The 21,720-nt window shown below is 36.9% G+C and overlaps 1 protein-coding gene across 1 annotated transcript; it reads left to right on the top strand.

Annotated features, from left to right (window-relative positions):
• The first annotated feature begins 4,571 nt into the window (after nt 1–4,571).
• On the top strand, nt 4,572–21,278 carry LOC113515778 (CCR4-NOT transcription complex subunit 11). The gene is made up of 10 exons (XM_026900062.3): nt 4,572–4,764; nt 5,090–5,181; nt 5,783–6,006; nt 7,136–7,296; nt 8,870–9,020; nt 9,809–9,940; nt 12,560–12,760; nt 14,178–14,317; nt 15,248–15,413; nt 16,117–21,278. The coding sequence occupies exons 1-10, from the start codon at nt 4,721–4,723 to the stop codon at nt 16,246–16,248; spliced, it is 1,443 nt and encodes a 480-aa protein (XP_026755863.2). The 5' UTR covers nt 4,572–4,720; the 3' UTR covers nt 16,249–21,278.
• The last annotated feature ends 442 nt before the right edge of the window (nt 21,279–21,720 follow it).

The raw sequence follows: 21,720 nt of genomic DNA, 5'->3' as shown, positions 1-21,720 counted from the left end.
GCCTTTTCAGTGACTCGAATTTGTTTTTATAGTTAGCTTTTATTATGTCTATGTATGTTACTAAATAAATTATTTTTCTTTCTTTCTTTATTTTCATATTAAAACTAGGTTACTTTTTTATTTATTTAATGACATCGTTAGAGGAATTTTCTTAAGAAGGTCATACCGAATCTTACCAGAGCGTAGCTAGTTCGTAGTTGTCTGACAATTTTCAACTGCAATTGAACAATTTAGAAAGGAAGAAAGAAAAATATTTATCCATTCATTTGGTGCATACCAATAACAATTATAACTAAAGCATAAACAATTATAAACTTGAAAAAAAAAAGGAAATAAAAAAACTACGTAAGTATACCTAATTAGAAATAATGCGACCAAAATGGCCGCCACTCATTCCCGCCTAAACTCTAAACAAATATTTTAACAAGTGCTTTGATAGACAACTAAAAGATTAATATTATAAATGTAAAAATCAGTTTGTTTGTTACCTCTCGGCGGCTTAACAGCTCAATTAATCATCTTGGTATAATCACGTGTACTATTTGGCATGGAAAAGGACATAGGTTACTTATCTTGGATAATCAAAATATGCCGACCACGTGGACGAAGCCGCCGGTAATTTTTGTATTAAATAAATAAATAAAAGTTTATGACAACATATACTTCTGACGTTGTTGCATAAGTTGCGTAACGAAAACCTTAACATTGTACCTCACTTAACACAATGGAGGGTCTTGACCCTTATCACGTGATGAGCTCAATTAATTCTGATAAAATAAACATTAGTGTTTATGTTATCATCATCGTCATCATATCAGCTGTCTTTTTTTACTGTCAACTGATGAACATTGGCCTCCCCCTGGGGGGTTTTGCAAGTAGTTGTCATGCTTGGCAAGTGGATTGCCAATCGCAGTTAAGCTTTGGAGATGTTTTAAGAGGGACGCTGCTGCCCATCTCTCGCTCTCCCTTAGCCGGCTATTACGACACCCACGGGAAAGAAAGGGGTGGCTTATTCTATGCCGGGACCACACAGGACATCTTTTTTATAATTTTTACTAATATTATAAATGTGAAAGTGAGTTTGTTTGTTATCTTATAGCGCTTTAACGTTTTAACCAATTACTATGAAATTTGCTATTCACGTACTATATCGGATAAAGAAGTATATATGTATATATACTTTTTACCCTGGTCAGTAAATATATCCCGATCACGTGGATGAAGTCGTGGGTAAAAACTAGTATTTACAAAATGTTCCAGTAATGAGCTTCATTGTAAATGGTCTAGTTCCAATGTTTGTTATTAGCTATATTTTCCTCTCAACAAAAAGACAACTTTTTTGGTGTCACTTCTGCTTTTAATATATATATTTACTTTTAATATATAGGCACGAGGGTACTACTCAGGCACAAAAAAAGGTACATGAAGAGTATCCCTTTGGAAGCGTTAACAATCCTATGATTATAGAGTTATAGTCCCATACTTTGTAATTGCCTTCCTTTCCTGAGGGTGTCTTAAGAGGCGAATAAATAATTACTTTTTTTTTGCAACTGAAATGGCAAACAAGCTGACGGCCCACCTGATGGAAAGTGGCAACCGTCGCCTATAGATATGAGCAGTACTATGGACATAACAGAGTTAGCGGAATTGTCAGTAGATTTCACTTATACAGTTTATAAGGTTCAAACAAATAACACAATATATATATATATATATATATATATATATATATATATATATATATATATATATATATATATATATATTGCCATGTGCCACAGTATTAGGTTGACTGGAAGAAATCTCTTTTAGAGATAAGTTCGCTTTTGCTAACATTGTTATTAACTTATTGTTGTTACTGTATGTTTTAATGCAATAAAGAGTATATATATATATAAATTCTGAACAAACCAAAAAGTATTAACATATTTTTGCGACAAAACTGAACAAATACATAACTGAAACAGAATCTGATACTGTTTCCATTCAGACAGTGATGTTCCTATGACCGCTGATCACAATTATTCAATAAAACTGAATTAAAAATTGTAATGCTTTTCTTTACCCTTTACACCGCTTATATAATTAAATAAAAAATATACTTTTTACATAACAGAAATATAATAAATATAGGCAAATGGGCATTTTTTATCAAAATGTCTACCAACCCACTTTTGGGATAACCCATGCAATAATAGATAGTCCAAAAAACTAACGTTATTATTACTCTGTAAGTGTCGTGTTATTATTAAATAGTTTCAAATGAGGTATGAGGTGGGTTGGTAGACATTTTGATAAAAATGCCCAAATATACTTTTGACTTATCAGAAACATACATGTTTCACTAATGTTATAGTATGGGCTTGAGTAATGAAATTAAAATGTATTTATTTCTTAATACAATTTAAGAGCTTATATTGTTTCATCGAAGTGTGCAAGAAATAGTATTATTTGATAAATTACATAATGCTAAATGTAAAATAGGTAAATTTTTTACTCATAAATGGCAACATTATGTCACGCGACTACAGCGCTGCGTCTGGGGGACTACTTTCATGAAAAGGACTCTATACACTTTGTTTTCGTTTTAGTCATTGAAAATGACCATCATTTTAATTTATACATGTATATTAATTTATAATCAATAGGAACATATGGATATTTATATAATTTCAGAAGAAATAATTCTCAATTCAAATTTAAAAAGTCAACTTGGCCTGGATTTTTTTATTTAACAAGCTAACCCGGGAATCGTTCTGCCTAATAAACTAGGAACACCTCAATCACCTAGCAGTATGAAATATACTTTACTACCTATTCTCATACCTAGGGGGGAAAGAGATTGTTAGCAATGGAGTTTGGCAGCCTCATGGCTAGCAATATCCTTTGCTAGAAACCATCGTGAACAATTCTTGTTGAATTCGTCACGATGGTCTAACTGATCTGCTTCATTCTTATTTATTATCCTTCACTGGTGCACCGCCGATGTATACCGATAGTCTGGGTGGGGTTACTATTTAATTATCACCCATAAAAAAAATTTCATACCTACAAAATGTACATAAAAAAAATTATAAAGTCAGCCAAGCCGTTTCGGATAAGCACGAGTTGAATAGTTTAATATTTTGCTCTACTAAAAACACTTTAACTATTAAAAAAATAAATATGGATTTACCATGCGAGTAAATTCAATCAATGTAAAAAATTCATTGTTTAATTAAATTTCTGCTTTAAAATTGTCTTTTATGTAGTACACGCCTTACAATTTGGCACACGTGACATTTAACGCGGCATTTTAACTTTCTACAGAGTACCTAACTTTAGTTTTCTCTGCAGTGTGACCATTTGTGGTAGATTCGTGCTTTTTTAGCACATTTCGCTCCAAAATTTTGTCTGTGGCAGATTATGCTGATAATTTGAAAAAGTGACAGATTTAAAGGAATCCAAGAAGATTTACATTTTTTCAACACAGCAGACGAAAACAATATTCCAAAAGCTGATGACGAATTTTGACAAATTAAATTTAATAGAAATGTAAGAGATTTGTTAGAATCAGGAGGAAATAGCAACATCAGCACAATTTTGAGTGTAAACAAATTTTGGGGAGCAATTGGAAAAAGTCCATGACACAAATAGAGGTACAAATTATCCAAATATTATAAATTTTGCGAAAGCTTTATGTTTGCCCATGTCAAACGCTTCGTGCGAAAGAATATTCTCTCAGGTGAATTTAAATAAAACAAAAATAAGGAATAGGTTCCTAAACAAGATTACAGAAAAATTTGATGCAAATATTGATACGTAGACTAAGTATTTTGATTGATTAAAGAAATTTTATAATATGTAGCAATATTCAAATTCAAAATATCTTTATTCATGTAGGTCTATTCCAGACTTTTATGATATGTCAAATTTATTATCAGTTCGGAATGATTTCGAGATGAGAAGAGCTGACAAGAAACTCGGCTCGTATTCTTTTCAAATAAATTTTATATTTGTTTACAATAATATAGATTCATTTTTAAATTCAAATTTAGGAGAATAGAATGACCACTAGCATATGCTATTGCAAAAGCAAATAGTCTAATCAGTTTTTGTAACCCAAACAGACCTGTCCCTACAAGCAGCACCCGTTCACGAATATGACGGATGAGCCAGCCATCATTGCACACAACCATATTAGAAGGAGCACATTGACCTGGCCCACCACGCCGCCACAAGTTTGAACTTTATAGCGAGCATGACTGTTTCAAGTTATTTCACTACGTCATTTACAGTATTTACAGCATAGGCTGTAACAATCACAGTTGTCCACTATTACAATATAATTGTTTTATGTTTTCACTTTATTTCATGTTATCATAAAATTTACATAATGTAAATCACAAAATGTCATTGATAAATTAATAATAAGTATATCAGATGTTTAATACATTGATAATATAGTAATTATATATATGGCGGCAAATGTGGCAGATTTTAGCAGATTTTTTGCCCAAACTGTGGTTCATTCGCTATTAATGTAATGGTCACACTGGATTTCAGCCTTTTTTTATACTTGAAATCGGAATCACTCTATGTTTGTTGCTGCTTACTTGTGTATTCTTTGTCTTCCTCCTTTTAACATTGTATTGTTATTGAAATGAATTTTCATAATAATTAACTTTTACGTAATAATATCTTGTCATTTAAAGCTCGAATTATTAATAAAACAGTAAAAATGTCACAGCAGTTAATAAATGAGAACAGTAAATATATATTAGAGTAAGTAAATTAACAAGTAATGTAGATAACCTCTTACGTTCGGGGGAGAAGGGTTTGTTAGTAATGTGAACTATAAATCTCATTGCTGGCAAAATACCCTGTCAGGTCGACCTCCACGTGGTCCCACTTGGAAACCATCGTGCTGAATCCCAGGAGTATTCATTACGATGGGCCAACTGACCTGCCTTTTCATTCTCACCTGTCATCCTTCACTGGTGCCCCATTCAGTGTATACCGTTAGCCCTCGCGGGGTTACCATTCCATTTTCACCCATATAACCTCACACGTTCTTGAATGTTGTTTAAAACTTTGTTTTTCTTTTCAGTTTATTTTCGGAACAGACTGTGGATTCGCAAGGCTTAGATTCTATAAGTGCCCAAGTCCAAAAGCGGTTTCCAAAATCAGAACATTTTAACGGTAAGTTGTTTTGTTTTTTAAATTTTTAAAATTTTACACAAATAAATACCTTTGCTGTGTGATCCCGGCATAGAATAGGCCACCCCTTCCTTTCCCGTGGGTGTCGTAAGAATCGACTAAGGGAAAGTGAGGGATGGGTAGCAGCGTCCCTTTTAAAACATCTCTAAATGCCTAACTACGGTTGCCAACCCACCTGGCAAGTGTGGCAACTACTGGCAAAACTCCCCTTATGGGGAATGTTTATGAACAGCAGTGAACAATTAAAGGATGATATGATGATGTAACTGTTTTTATGATCGTAGCGTGATGAAAAGTATACTATAACCTGGTCCGGAGTATGAAGAATAATTGTACCAAGTTTTGTTAAAATCCGTCGAGTAGTTTTTGTTTCTATAACAAACATACAGACAGACAAAAATTTAACTGATTGCATTTTTGGCATTAGTATGGATCACTAATCACCCCCTGATAGTTATTTTGGAAATATATTGCATGTACAGAATTGACCTCTCTACAGATTTATTATAAGTATAGATAGATATATTATGATAATAATATAATTGTGAAAGGTTGTTTGTTTGACATTTGTTTCTATTTTCAGTATGTCTGGTATTGTCGTCCCTCATAACTGGTGGTGACCTCTCGCTCCCCGGCCAACGTGTGGTCGCACTAGCACTCCTGTTTGATATGTACAAACAGGAAAACCCATTCTGCTCAGTGTTCCTGCACCTGCTGGAAAGCAGGCCTGGCTTGCAGCCACTGACACCACAAGAGCGGCTGTTCCTCGGTCAGATTCATGGATTCATACCTGTGAATGTTAAGGATGTAAGGAAATTTTTTATATTATAATAATCTTTACAAAACAGTAATTTACAGAATTGCTTAACTATGGTCCCCATATGGATCCATCCAAACTATATTTTTTTAATTGAGAATGACATATGTAATGAGATGTAAAATAGTAATTATTGCCTATAGACATGGAAAAAGCCATAATCATCACAGATATTGTACTGTGCCTCCCATGTATTATTATTGTTAATTCCTTATTCATTCTTATTTCTAAGGACTATGGACTTATTCCTCTAAATCCTATTATTTCACTGTCATGGCATCACAATGGCCCAACTGACGTACTTCATCTTGGTCTATTATTCATCACTGGTTCCCTTCCAGTGTACAATGATATTTTTTTTTGATGGGTGAAAATGGTATGGTAACCCCGCCTGCGCTAACAGGATACGTTGGTGGAGCACCAGTGAAGGGTGATAGGTGAGAATGAAAACAGGCCAGTTAGCCCATCATGATGAATTCATCAGGAATTAACCATGATAGTTACCAGGGGGAACCGCGAGGAGGTCGACCTGGTTGGGTATATTGCTAGCAATGGGATTCTCAGTCTCCATTACTAACAATCCCTTTCCCCCCAAAATAAAAATTTATAATGATAATTCAGGTGGGGTTACAATTCCATTGTCATCCATAAAAAAAACTCTACAAACTAAAATACAATTATACCAACACAGTTGCTTCATAACAGAAACATGAGTATCAGAGGGTACATTTACCAGAGGCAAACTTTGTACAATAGTAGTTTGTTTGGGCACCTCTGTCCCATTTCTGTTACTACGGTGAAGCTGTTGTGCTTGCATGGCTGTGTTTCGATTTAATGGGTAGAATATGGCAGTAGTTTACAGGGTAGGGAGGAATAACACCTAAGTCCTCAGGAATGGCAATGTATGGGGGGTATCATGAGTAAAACAGTGTATTGTTATATCCATGGTACTGCTCATGTCTATAGCCGACGATTACCACTTTACATCAGATGGGGCGTCAGCTTGTTTGCCATTCTAAGTTGTATAAAAAAAACATTACGGTCATGCAGACGAAGCCGCTGGTAAAAGCTCGTGAATAGTGAAAAAATGCAGACTTTATTATGTGTGTAACTTTGCAGGTGATGAAGAAATCGGCAAAACAAGTGATGATGACTGAGGTTACCGCCAAAGATCTAGACTTTGATTACTCGTCGTTGCAAGCCATCGTGACTGATCGCATCGCGGAGATGACAGCAATGGCGCGGGCCACTGTGCCCGCTCTCGTGCCCCTCAGTGATGGGTATGCATTCTTCTCCACATCGTATTACACAAAGTCGCTTCCCACCGTTTATATCAGTTTTACACATAACTTTATAGTTTACCAGAGGGAGACTTTGTACAAAAGTCGTTTGCTTGGGTACCTCTATCCCATTAGTGTTTCAACCGTGAAGCAGTTGTGTTTGGATGGCTGTGTTTCGGTTTGAATGGTGTATCCCACCATGACGTGAATTTACAGGGTACAGAGAAATAACACCTGAGTCATACTTGGCAACGCATGGGGGGTATCATGGACGAAACTGTATACTCTGTTATGTCCGTGGTATTGCTCATGTCTATAGGCGACGGTTACTACTTTCCATCAGGTGGGCCGTCAGCTTGTTTGCCATTCTAATTTGTATAAAAAAAAAAGATTCGGAAGAAATAAAATCGACTATGTACTTTCATTGAAAATGCTGACAAGTAACAAAATAATGTATGATGTTCCTCTTTGTTAGAATTATAAAAAAGTCAGTTATGGCATTCTATAATGTAAGGATAACTTCCTATAACCATTTTATTGTTTAAAAAATTATACAAATTATGTGAAATTTGGAAAGCTATTTAGACAGACACAATAGTAATACCGCTGTGTGGTCCCGGCATAGAATAGGCCACCCCTACCTTCTCCGTAGGTATTTTTTTTAATGGGTGATAATGGAATGGTAACCCCACCCGCGTTATCGGTATACACCGGCGGGCCACCAGTGAAGGATGATAGATGAGGATGTAGTAGGTCAGTTAGCCCATCGTGACGAATTCAACAAGAATTTTTCACGATGGTGTCCAGGGGAAACCACGTGGAGGTCGACCTAATAGGGCATATTGCTAGCAATGGGGCTGTCAAACTCCATTGCTAACAATCCCTTTCCCCCTTCTCTGTAGGTATTATAAGAAGCGACAACTTAATGTTAGAGGGGCAGGAAGCAGCGTCCCTCTTAAAACATATGTAAAAGCCTAACTGCGGTTGCCAACCTGCTTGTCAAACATGGCAACTGCTGGCAAAACTCTCCTTATGGGTGAGGCCTATGTTCAGCACTGGACAGTTAACCGCTAATATGATGAGTTATTTAATGCTTCATATTGCCATCATGAAAAAATAAAGAACAAAATCCTATCATGTCAGCATGCAATGGAAAGAAGTATCTTAAAGTTAAGAAAAATACAGAAAACAAGAAACACTGATATTAGGAAGAAAACCAAAATAACAGATGCTCTTCAGTATAGTATGAAACAGAAGTGGAGATGGGCAGGTCATATAGTGAGGTACGAAGATAAAAGGTGGACTCTCCAAACAACAAAATGGCGAGGTCCAGCAGGAAAAAGAAATGTTGGTAGGCAAAGAAAGAGATGGGCAGATGACATAATAAAGACAGCAGGAAAAAACTGGACAAGTATTGTTATAGATAAGGAGAAGTGGAAAAAGATGGAGGAGGCTTTTACCCTTGGGGACCACGGAAGTGGATAAAAAAGCTATAATAATAATTGCCATAATACTCGTATTGTGTGTACATTGCAGCCATGCGAAGCCGAATGTAATTTTGTTACCGCTACAGGAGCCCGCCGAACCGCTTGGCCCTGAAGGAGCTGCTAGAGGCGATGATGTCGAGCGAGTACGCGCCGCTGCACCGCACGCTGCGGGCGGCCGGGCCCGTGCCGCCGCCGCCCTTCCTGCTGCAGCCGGACCAGATACCCTTCTCTGATGAGGTCTGTTCATACGCGTATATATACGGGGCCGGGGGGGGGGGGGGAGAAGGGATTGTTAGTAATGGGGACGTTAATAGAAATATAGTGTGGTTTCCCCTAGTAATTATCGTGTTTAATTCTTGTGGAATTCGTCACGATTGGCTAACCGACCTGCTTTCATCTTCACCTATCATCTCTCTCTCTCTCTCTCTCTGGTGCCCCACCAGCGTATAGCCCCGATAGCGCAGGCGGGGCTATCATTGAAAGCTTCACAAGCAAATTTACAGTCATATCCCGATCGAAATCGAAACACAGTCAAGTTGTGTTTGCATGGCTGTGTTTCGATTTGAAGGGTGGGATGTGACGTGAATTTACCAGGTACAGAGGAATAACACCTGAGTCCTCAGGAATGGCAACGCATAGGTGTATCATGGGCGAAACAGTATACTCTGTTATGTCTATGGTACTGCTCATGTCTATAGGCGACGGTTACCACTTTCCATCAGGTAGGCCGTCAGCTTGTTTGCCATTCTAAGTTGTATAGAAAAAAAAATCATGGTAGAAATCGACTTTTGTACAAAGTCTCTTTGGTATATAATTAAATATATACATAAATATTTAAGTCAAAGGAAGTTATTTAACTATCAGTGGATAGTTATACAGGCTCAGCCTAGTTCTGTGGCTAATAGATTTAATTAAATTTAATTTATTATTCAATAAAAACAGTTATTATTTATTTATTTTAACATAGTCTATGTTTATTTTTGTATATTTTTGTTTAAGAAAATAAAATTATTTTCATCCATTAGGCTGTATGGAAGAACTTGGTGAACCGAGGCGTGTACACTCCCGTGTACGACACGGACTGCGAGGGGCTCATCGGAGCTAAATTAGAGCGGACAGACAGACGGACGCATGTTCAACCACAACACAAGAATAAGGTACGTTTATACCAATACATGTTTTGTACGAAAAAGGGATTTTTTTTTCAAGTAGATTTATACTTATTTATACACTTTTGTATGTTATGCAATACATATTTATATATTTAGGTTCACCAACAATTGTTTCCACAAGATAGTGTAAATATTTATACAATTATGGAGCTTAGAACTAAGTGTAACAAATTTTTTATATACAAACACAGCATATGTTGATATATTTATATATAACAATTAGTACGGAGAAAACAAATATATACATACGAGGTCTGTCCGGAAAGTTCGTATAAAAGTGTTCTGGAATGCGAGAAAGAGGAGTGGGGAGGCCAGGTAAGCGCAGGACCCCTTCCTTATGTCCCTAACAATGCTTCAGTTCTGGTCTGACCGCCGTGCGGTGCGAACTGGCTTGTCACGCCATCTGTGAAGTTACCTCTTAACGAAACCCCGTCGGCATGGAGCCCGCTTCCGTTGAAGAGCAGCGCGTCGTAATCAAGTTTCTCTCGAAACTCGGCAAGAATGGCCGTGAAATTTTTGCCGATCTAATTCGATAAGACATCCGGGGAACCACGAACAAAAAAATGAAGAAAATCCCGCTCAAATGTCAAGACAATGTTGATTGTTTTTTTCGATGTTCGGGGGATTGTCCATCAAGAATTCGTCCCTCCAGGCCAGACAGTTGATGGAAAATTCTACGTCGATGTGCTCAGACGCCTCAAAGCTCGTGTGGCACGAGTTCGTCCAGAATTGGCGCGAGAGGGGCGTTGGATTCTTCACCACGACAATGCCCCTGCCCACACCTCTCTTGTTGTCCGTGAGTTTTTGAGTAAAAATTCCATTACGGTGACCGAACACCCCCCCGATTCGCCGGATTTGGCCCCGTGTGACTTCTTCTTGTTCCCAAAAACCAAATTGGTACTTCGGCGGCGGCATTTGGGGGACATAAATGAGATAAAAAAAGCTACGACGGGGCAGCTGAGAAACCTACAACCAGAGGACTTTCAAGGAGCCTTCTCACAGTGGAAACGGCGTTGGCACAAGTGCATTATGTCACAGGGGGAGTACTTTGAAGGGGATAAAATTGATTTACCTGAATAATTGTAAAATAAAATTTTTAAAAAACTTTTATACGTACTTTCCGGACAAACCTCGTATAATAAAATCGTAACTGGTCGCTGTCTGTATATGGAAGATATATAAGAAAAACTATTATATGGGAGGGCTTTATAAACGCAATAGAACCCGCAACAATGATTTTTAGAATTTTTGTCTGTACCTTTGTGCACGCTAATCTCAGAAGAGGCTTAACCGATTTAAATGTGGTTTTGCACTAATGCGTTGCGATTTGTTCCACTTAACATTTGGTGTTTGTTTTATTTCAATTAGTTCATAAATAGAAAAGTTATATAAATCTAAAGAATCACATATAAAAATGCTATAAAATAACCGATCAGTTGAGTTGGCTGAAACTTTATGAAGGTATTATTGGTAATTATAATTTAAGTATATAATACAATGAAAAGTTGCTTAGAGGTCGTAACGCTAATGCAAGTTAAGCAACCCCGGACGTGGTTACAACTAGGATGGGTGACCACAATCCATACTATGGGTTTTTTTTTTGGGTGAAAATGATATAGTAACCCAGCCTGCGCTAACACGATACGCTGGCGGAGCACCAGTGAAGGGTAATAGATGAGAATGAAAACAGGCCAGTTAGCCCATCATGATGAATTCATCAGGAATTAACCATGATAGTTTCTAGGAGGAACCGCGAGGAGGTCGACCTGGTTGGGTATATTGCTAGCAACGGGATTCTCAGTCTCCATTACTAACAATCCCTTCCCCCCCATACTATGGATTATAGGCTACTTTTTACCACGGTCACTAAATATGTCTCGGCCACGCGTACGAAGTCGCGGGCGAAAGCTAGGATAGTTAGATGTTTGTTACTCTTTTACACAAAAGGATATCGAATATAGCTGTTCATCAAATTTTAGTTAAATCCGTTTAGTAATTTTTTTTTATACAACTTAGAATGGCAAACAAGCTGACGGCCCACCTGATGGAAAGTGGTAACCGTCGCCTATAGACATGAGCAGTACCATGGACATAACAGAGTAAACTGTGTCGCCCATAATACCCCCCCCCCCCCCTCCCCCCATGCTACCTGAGAATAATAGAACACAAAACTGATTTATATGCGAGGATGTGGACGGTACCGTACAATAATAATAACACTATGCCGAGGGACTGTGGTTCTTCGAAAATACCCCGCATGCGTTGCCATTCCTGAGGACTCAGGTGTTATTCCTCTGTACCCTGTAAATTCACTGCATAGGCAGTCAAAAACAAAACTTAATGAATCGACGGTTAAAATTTAAACGCGTAGCGATCGCGTACGGGCAAAGCACAGTGTACGACAACCTCTATATGGAGTGACGACCTGAAATGGGAGTCAGTGGATGCAGGTGGCTCAGGACCGTTCTTTATGGCAGTCTATGGGGGAGGCTTAAGTCCAGCAGTGAACGGATAATGAATGAATAAAAAATTTTAAAGAGAAACTGTAAATCAGGAATAAAGGCTACTTTTATTTATTTTTATTGTCACATTTTGTTCTTTTAGAATCAGGAGGAGAAAAAAGAAAAACCCGAAGAGAAGAAGACTGAAGAGAAAGAGCCCGTCGTCAACACCACGATTGAAGCGAGGGAACTAACACAGATGGCGCTGAAGAACCCACTGAGTATGATGCAGCAACAGCGGCTCCTGTCACTGCTGGACCAGGACCCCAAGGTGGTTTATGATATTGGGGTCACGCCCGCTCAGGTAAAAACACAAAGTCTCTAAGTGTTTAAATTTTAAAATGAGGATCTTCCTCATTTTGGAGAGGGCCATCGGCTTGGTTGCCTATTTGGTCGACATACGTCCGTCTAGGGCGGCCCCTACCGACATCCCCATTCATTCTTGCTCGATAAATCTCTTTCATAATTCTTTGATCTATCCTCTCCAAATGGCCAAACCTATGCAACATTCCTTTTTCGATTTTTATTACTACATTATTGTTCAGTCCATTTGAAAATTCAGTATCTTATACTGGAATTCTTAAAATCAAATGTAGTGCAAATAATTTATTTACCTATTTCCACATATTATGATTATTATAAAGCCCCTGTGGTCCCGGCATAGAATAAGCCACCCCTTTCCTGTGGGTGTCATAAATGACTTAAAGGAACTTAAAGGTAGAAGGTAAAATATCAAAGCCTGACTGCGGTTGCCAGCCCACCTTCCAAGCGTGGCAACTACTGGCAAAACTCCTCTTTTTATGTTCAGCGGTGGACTTTTTTTTTTTATTATTATGGGCTTTTACCTTCTTCAAGTATATCAACCCTATTGTACCCTGCACTGGTTTCCCAAATAAAGTTTTATCTACTTACCCTAGACATGGAGAGAGGAATTAATGGGCATCAGTAATTTACAGAGATGTTAAAAAATTCTGATTTGGTTTCAGCTAATATACATAGATTGAATAAGACCAATATTAAATTTATTCAAGTGGCGCTTGAATTTAATGATCATTATGTAGCCATTTTTTATTTATTTATTTATTAGTACAAATATGTGTACATGGCGGACTTAATGCTAAAAGCATTCTCTCCTAGTCAACCACAGGGAAGTGTCAGAATACTCGAATGCGATACTACTAATTATTGATATACATACATACTAAAATTACATATATAAACGAATAAATATATATGAATAACAAATATACTTACACATATATGATATATACTATATTATACACGAATTTGGGAATAATATAAAGCCATTGTTGTGTAAATCTTTAACTGGTGTCCATATGCTAACATGTTTGTATAAATTGATAATGAATAATAGGTACATATGCACAGTGGATGTACCAATAAATAAATGCCAATAGATAGATAGATAGATAATTTATTTGCATTACTTACAGCACACAAATAACAATACAAACTTACACATAATACAGGCATATCCAGTAAAAAGAGATAAAAGAATGAAAAAAAAGCAAAATATATAAAACAACAATTTTCTTCTTTCGTGCGTGTACCGTAGTAACACAAAATGGTCACAACTCAGTTTATTGCTTGGCCCTCAAAAGAGCAAAACACTGATATTCTGTTGTGGCCAAGAGTCAGTCACGAAATTCCTTATTAAAAATAATAATAAAAAAGAAATAATGCATATGGTTGACTTGCAGCTGCCAGAGCTGGTGGAGAACAACCCGATGGTGGCGATATCCGTGCTGCTGAAGCTGATCCACTCGCAGCACATCACGGAGTACTTCAGCGTACTCGTCAACATGGAGATGTCGCTGCACTCCATGGAGGTGGTCAACAGGTTAGCACATTGTATACTTTATACTGAACTCTGTTACAAAGGGAACTTTATGGAGATGGAAACTAATTAATAAATTACTCCGCTAGTTAGTTAGTCCGTTAATTAGTTAATATAGATAAATGTGATAGTTGCAAACCACATTTTTAAGAACAGGGTTTACTCACTTTGCCCTATATATATATTTTATTCAGCTTAGAATGGCAAACAAGCTGACGAGCCACCTGATGGAAAGTAGTAACCGTCGCCTATAGACATAAGCAGTATCATGGACATAACAGAGTATACTTTTTCGCCCATGATACCCCCATGCGTTGCCATTCCTGAGGACTCAGGTGTTATTCCTCCGTACCTAGTAAATTTACGCCATATCCCACTCTTCAAACCGAAACACAGCCATGCAAATACAATTGCTTTACAGTTGGAACACGAATGGGACAGAGGTACCCAAGCAATCGACTTTTGTACAAAGACTCCCTCTGGTAAATTATTGAAATATCCGCTAAATATCCTCAAATTGACATCTTCAATTCGCGTCTTAATACCTTCAAAACGTTTTACAAACAGCTGTCAAGTTTCTTTGGCATGTCCATATTATATATTTGTTAATTCATTGTTATTTAAAACATTTTTTCATTGTTTGCCAACTGCTTCAATCATGCTATGTGTATGGCTACATGTCTGGTAATATTATTGACTATAACCTGTTGTGTATAAATTTTTAAATAAAATAATAAGAATTACAAAAAAAAAAAAGAAATTTTTCTCTATTCAATAACCGTCTACTTATTTCTCTGTTTGCCCAATGGTCGACTGGTAGAGAACACCGTCCGGTGTTTAGTCCGCCAAATGTACACAGAATTTTACTGTGCATTAAAGTTTAAATAAATAATAATACATTGTATTGACATGTTGTAAATAATGTTATGGCAGGCTGACTACGACGGTGGACCTGCCGGTGGACTTCGTGCACCTGTACATTAGCAACTGCATCTCTACATGCGAGACGATCCGCGATCGGTACATGCAGAACCGGCTCGTGCGGCTCGTGTGCGTCTTCCTGCAGTCGCTCATCAGGAACAAAATCATCAACGTCAAGGTACCAGCCGCACTGTATCCTACGCAGCATCAAAAATATGTTTATTTTAGGCTCCAAGCAGTAGCCTCATGACATGACAATCAAAATTATCTTCAATGGATGGTAATGAAATGGTGATCCCCCCTGGAAACCATCGTGCTGCATTCCAGGTGTATTCATCATGGGCTAACTGAGCTGCCATTTCATCCTCACCTATCATCCCTCACTGGTGCCCCGCCAGCGTATATCGTTAGCGCAGGCGGGATTACCATACCATTATCATCCTATCTATCTATCGTATTTAAGAGCTGCGCTCTTGTCGGTGGAGCTCTTCCCACTCTCTACGATTTCCAGCGAGCCCCTTCACCTCTTGACACGACACGACACCAACTCCTTCCTTGATCTGCCTGATGTAACTATGTCTCGGTCTCCCTCTCCCTCTCCTTTCTTCTATCTTACCTTCTATTATAATGTTCATAAGTTGGTCGTGTCGTATCAAGTGTCCCAACGTTTTTCCCCTTCTGTCCTCAATAGTTCTAATAATTTGTCTTTTTTCCCTAACCTTAAGCAGGACCTCCTCATTGCTAATTCGATCCCTCCAGCTCCAATTTTCTCCATCCTTCTCCAGCACCACATTTCAAAGGCTCTAAGTTTATTATCATCCATTATAAAAAAAACACCTCTCCCACCCTCGTTGTTTCATTCAAGTATAATTATCTTTCAGGAGCTATTCATAGAAGTGGAAGCGTTCTGCATCGAGTTCAGTCGTATTAGGGAGGCAGCGGCGCTGTTCAGGCTGCTCAAACAGCTCGAAACCGGCGAAGCGATGGCCCACAAGGACGCCAAGGAGAACTGAAACCTGTCCACTGCGTGGGGCAGTGTCCGATGTAAAGAAATGTACAGATCATGGATAATATGTACTTACTATGTAAGAGCAGGTCATATGCAGACTGTTTTGTCACTTTACTGCGAAAACCATATTTTAATTATGATCTAACGTGCCACTGTAGACTACGTAACACCCACGTGCTTAAGTACTTATAGTTTGTTACAAAAGTTTAAATGAAAAGTTGCCAAATTTTGTAGAAATCATCACTCTAAATGTTGACAGTGAACCTGTGAATGTTTGTGACAATTCGAAATATGCAATCGAAGACATGAATGGTTGAAGGTAGTCATTACATATCTTTCCGTTCCTCGCAGCCAACGGGGCTGTGATTACTGGATACTCGGTGAAGCAAAGTTACCTATACGATCTTAGAATATTCACTTATATCATATTTATTTATTTATTTATTTTTTGGATAACGTACAGATGAATTACAGTCAATACATAATCAAATTTATATCTATGTTAAGCCATGAATCGTTTTCACATTTGCGTAATGACAATGATCGGTTTTTATATATGCAAAATGCATACATACACACACATACATACACACACATACATACACACACATACACATACATACACACACATACACATCATCATCACATATCATCATCATCATAACAGTCATTGCCTGTCCACTGCTAAACGTAGGCTTTCCTCATCGACTGCCATAAGGAACGGTCCTGAGCTACTTGCATCCGCTGACTTTCTGCAATGCATTCGAAGTAGCAAGTTGAAGTTGCTCCATCTAGTGGGAGTCGTCCTACATTGCGTTTACCCGTTCCATCATGGCTGTCTATGGGAAGGCCTATGTTTACCAGTGGACAGATAGCAGTCGATAAGATGATGCACAGATGAAGGTCTTATGTGCTTACTAACAACTATAAGTTGTAATAATCGAGTTAAAATATAATTGAAATCATTTATTTTCTGGATTAAGGTACATTTTTATAAGTGTTACTTTACAAGAAAAATAGTCTAATCTTATTCTGGCACACTGTAGGCGTGCAAATATAAAAACTTATTAAACAAAACATTAAAATAATTTCATTATAATAACATATATACATTTGCAATAATATTTTGTCACTTTTTGTATCTATTCATGTCAATTCATTGTAATATAAAACCATTAAAAATATACACAACACGAAGTGAACACATATCTAATCATTTATAATTATTTTATCATTTAAAAACTCATTTACTGAGAAATAATATATTTATATGTAATTAAACAACAACATAAGTTATGTAACAAAACATAAGTTTTATTTATATGTACACAGCATTGTCTGTCAGCTTCACCCATTCATAGAAAAGCGAGAGGGAGACTGTACAAAAGTCGATTGCTTTGGTACCTCTGTCCCATTCGTGTTTCAACCGTGAAGCAGTTGTGTTTGCATGGCTGTGTTTCGGTTTGAAGGGTGGGATATGGCGTGAGTTTACTGGGTATGGAGAAGTAACACCTGAGTCCTCAGGAATGGCAACGCATGGGGGTATCATGGGCGAAGCAGTATACTCTGTCATGTTCATGCTACTGCTCATGTCTATAGGCGACGGTTACCACTTTCCATCAGGTGGGCCGTCAGCTTGTTTGTCATTCTAAGTTGTATATAAAAAAAAAATCTAAAAATGCGACATACCACCTTCATCCATTCATGTCTTCAATCATTTTAAAGATTTTTAACTTCTACTACTTTTGCACATCAGCAGGCTCTCTATGGTCAGGTACAAATGTTAGTCTATATTTTCATTAATTTCTATTAAAACAAACTGATCGGCTACCAAAAATATGCTAAATGGGCTAACCCTAGCCTACGAGGAGACTAATATCCTAAGTCGAATGGGAAACTACGTGATATGAACGCATATCAAATTTTACAAAAAATGTAAACACCGTCCAAAGAAATTTTTTATATGTATAGATTAAAGAATTCCTTTGGTTTTTCATATAAATCCGTTACAAGTGCCAACTCTAGCATAATTATTTAAGTGGCACGTCAACCAGTCGTGACACCCCTATTAATATTGGCATTATTCTACCCAGATTGGTTAAAAATAATTCTAATGAAACAAACTATTTTTTTTTTGTTTCCGTTTTCCCTACGAATAGAAGGATAAAAGGACAAAGCCTATACAGCCGTTCAGTAAGAAAAAAAAATTAAAACAATTTTTTGTAATTTTTTTTTTGGCTTTCATAGTGATGTGACGATTTTTTTTTTTTTGTATATTGTTACTTTAAGCATATGGCCATCGACTGTGATCTCAAATTATAATAATAAAACGATTAATATGAATTCTTATAAATATATTAGTAACTTAATTACTCAATTAGGATCAAACAGCTGAACGGATTTGATTGAAATTTTCAAAACAAATAGACCATATTTTAACCCTTTGCACTCCGTTGTTGTCATATTTGCGATATTAAAATGCTAAGATTAAATCCACTGTCGCGACTACAGCGACACGGTTGTTTTACTGACTCGGTGCCTTTAACACTTGAGTGAGTGAAATCGTCTGTGTTTATCCTATAGTGTTTATGATATGTTTATGTTTTTTTTTTATGTATGATAATGGAATGGTAACCCCGCCCGCGCTATCGGTATACACCGGCGGGGCACCAGTGGAGGATTATAGGTGAGGATGAAGTAGGTCAGTTAGTCCATCGTGAAGAATTCAACAAGAAATGTGCACGATGGTTTCCAGGGGGAACCACGTGGAGGTCGACCTAATAGGGTATATTGTTAGCAATGGGGTTGTCAAACTCCATCGCTAACAATCCCTTTCCCCCCGATATGTGTACATTTACATTATAATAAGTTATTAATAAGTTAATGAGTTATTTGTATCCTCTATGAGTTACTTAGCTCGAGTGCAAAGGGATAGATTAACATATAGCATAATTTTATATTTTAATTCACGCAGGCATAGTCGCCAAACAAAGCTGGTGTATATATATTTGACTACCAGCTATTATGGCTATAGGCAATGTAGAAAGTCTATGGACCTGACGTCGTCTATGGGCCCAGCCATTCTAGAGATCTGGCAAACGAATCTAATTAATAATATCGATTCGGTCAACGATCGCATGAGAAAGAAAGACAGCACATGTCAACTCAATCTGTCTCATGGACTCGCTAGCAATTTATTTTTTTAATATAAAAATCTAGTTTTTTTTAAAAATAATTTACATGCTAAACCACTTATAATAACAGACAATAACAAATTTTAATTTCATTATTCAATAACGATTCTATGGATAGAATCGATTGCCATTTGTCTAGAAGCAGAAGCCCTTTAGAAAATTAATTTATAGTTTTAAGATTCTGTGTATAATAATATTTTTTTAAGTATGGAATGTCATTAATACCTAAGTGGCTTAAACCGCCTCTGTGCGCGGTTAGAAAAGGACCATAGACATTCTAGAATGTTGACATATCTCTATGGTCCTTTCCTGAATCTATGATTATCTATTATAGCTAGCGGTAAACAACTTGAACAAAATCATAGACAATGAGGCTTACATACTAGAATTTGTATCTAAAATTCGTAGGTAATGCGCAGGTCACCTGATATTAATGTACCGCCTTCATAAAAACCTATTTTAACTTAATAATTCGTTTTATCACTATTTCAAGTTGAGAAATTAGCGCAAAAGAAAAAAGATAACACCCATCAATGTTTAACATAGGTTTCAAAGGTTGGACTATTTTATGAGTAAGAGAAAATACTGTTTTAGTTATTTGTCGGTATGTACACGGTGGAATCGAAATTATTGGAACCCTGTCACGAATAAATCTGAGTCCATACTAATTCTAAGAACAAGAATTACATAGAAGGAGTGATAAACTTGTCAATTCATAGCAGGCTAGTGTATAGAAAATGTTATACGGCCGTATAACCCTATCAAATTCAGATACAACCTGCTCACATACTTTCTACATAAACTGTGTCCAATATATAATCTAGTAATGTAAAATTTGTTATTGACAAATAATTCACATATCTAACATTTTCTATACACTATGAATTGAGAAAAATAGTAACTGATGGTGTATCTTTCTTCTTCTTTTTACTAATTATATTTGCATAAGAAGAAAGGAGGCAACCATATGATTTACAGTTTTTATTTTATCATTCCTTCTATGACATTCCTTGTTCTTAGTACTAAATTGACAGCTGGTCCCGCCATATTTGTATAAAATACCTTTTTATAATAGAAGGCAAACTAGCATGTAGCTGATCTGATGACAAGTAAATAGCGCCGTCCATTGGAACTGGATCACTTTTCATTTACTACGTCTGACCATAATAATAAAAAAAAAAAATCCTACGGTTCCACCATGTTACAGCGTATTCAAGACTATGCGCCCAATATTGTATTATGCCTATGTCTTGCCTAATTGAATAAAAAAGATAAAACATTAAACAGAATTGTCGTGTAATGATTTGATTTTAAATATATAGCAAATACTGCCAAAATAATCTTATTTGTACAAACGTTAATGCACCTGTATGCAGTATTCTTATCTGTTTATATAAATTTGCATATGATTAATTATCTTTCCGTATCAAAAAACTGAACTAGAAATGTCATTTTAAGATGATAACGGAATTTTTGAAGATGCAACTTTTAAGCAAGCTGATGGCTTTTGAAAGTGTAACCGTCGCCTATAGATACACCCGAGTCCTTAGGAATGGCAATGCATAGGGGGTATCAAGTCTGAAACAGTATAGTCTGTTATGTCCATGGCACTGCTCATGTCTATAGGCGACGGTTACCATTTTCCATCAGGTGGGCCGTCAGCTTGTTTGCCATTCTAAGCTGTATAATAAAAAAATATGGTCGTCACAAATTCACTGAGGTCCATAGTACTTATTCGTTGCCAATTCTGAGTATATTGTGCCTCAGTACTGTTTGTAGTATAGTTAACGTTTGTAGGAATAGTGTTATTATATTGTTTATTAATAAACATTTCAAGTTACTTTTGTTTGATATTCTTACCTAGTCTCTATTTAGCAACCGATGGATATATCAATTTGTAGTTTTAAACATATTTCAGTATTAAAATTTTTGTTTTTAATAAAATGTGGGCGAAAATTGAAAAGTATATTGATTCAATGGAGAGAATGCTATATAGAACATCGAGTCTGCCTTTTATACCATTTTTTGTAATGTTTCTTTTTTTTATACAACTTAGAATGGCAAACAAGCTGACGGTCCACCTGATGGAAAGTGGTAACCGTCGCCTATAGACATGAGCAGTACCATAGACATAACAGAGTATACTGTTTCGCCCATGATACCCCCCATGCGTTGCCATTCCTGAGGACTCAGATGTTATTCCTCTGTACCCTGTAAATTCGCGCCATATCCCACCCTTCAAACCGAAACACAGCCATGCAAGCACAACTGCTTCACGGTTG

Source organism: Galleria mellonella, unplaced genomic scaffold, assembly GCF_026898425.1.
Source record: "Galleria mellonella isolate WM207_F2 unplaced genomic scaffold, CSIRO_AGI_GalMel_v1 utg63, whole genome shotgun sequence".
NCBI lineage: Eukaryota > Metazoa > Arthropoda > Insecta > Lepidoptera > Pyralidae > Galleria > Galleria mellonella.
The sequence above is the reverse complement of the archived record's forward strand: the minus strand, read 5'-3'. Positions and strand labels throughout refer to the sequence as shown.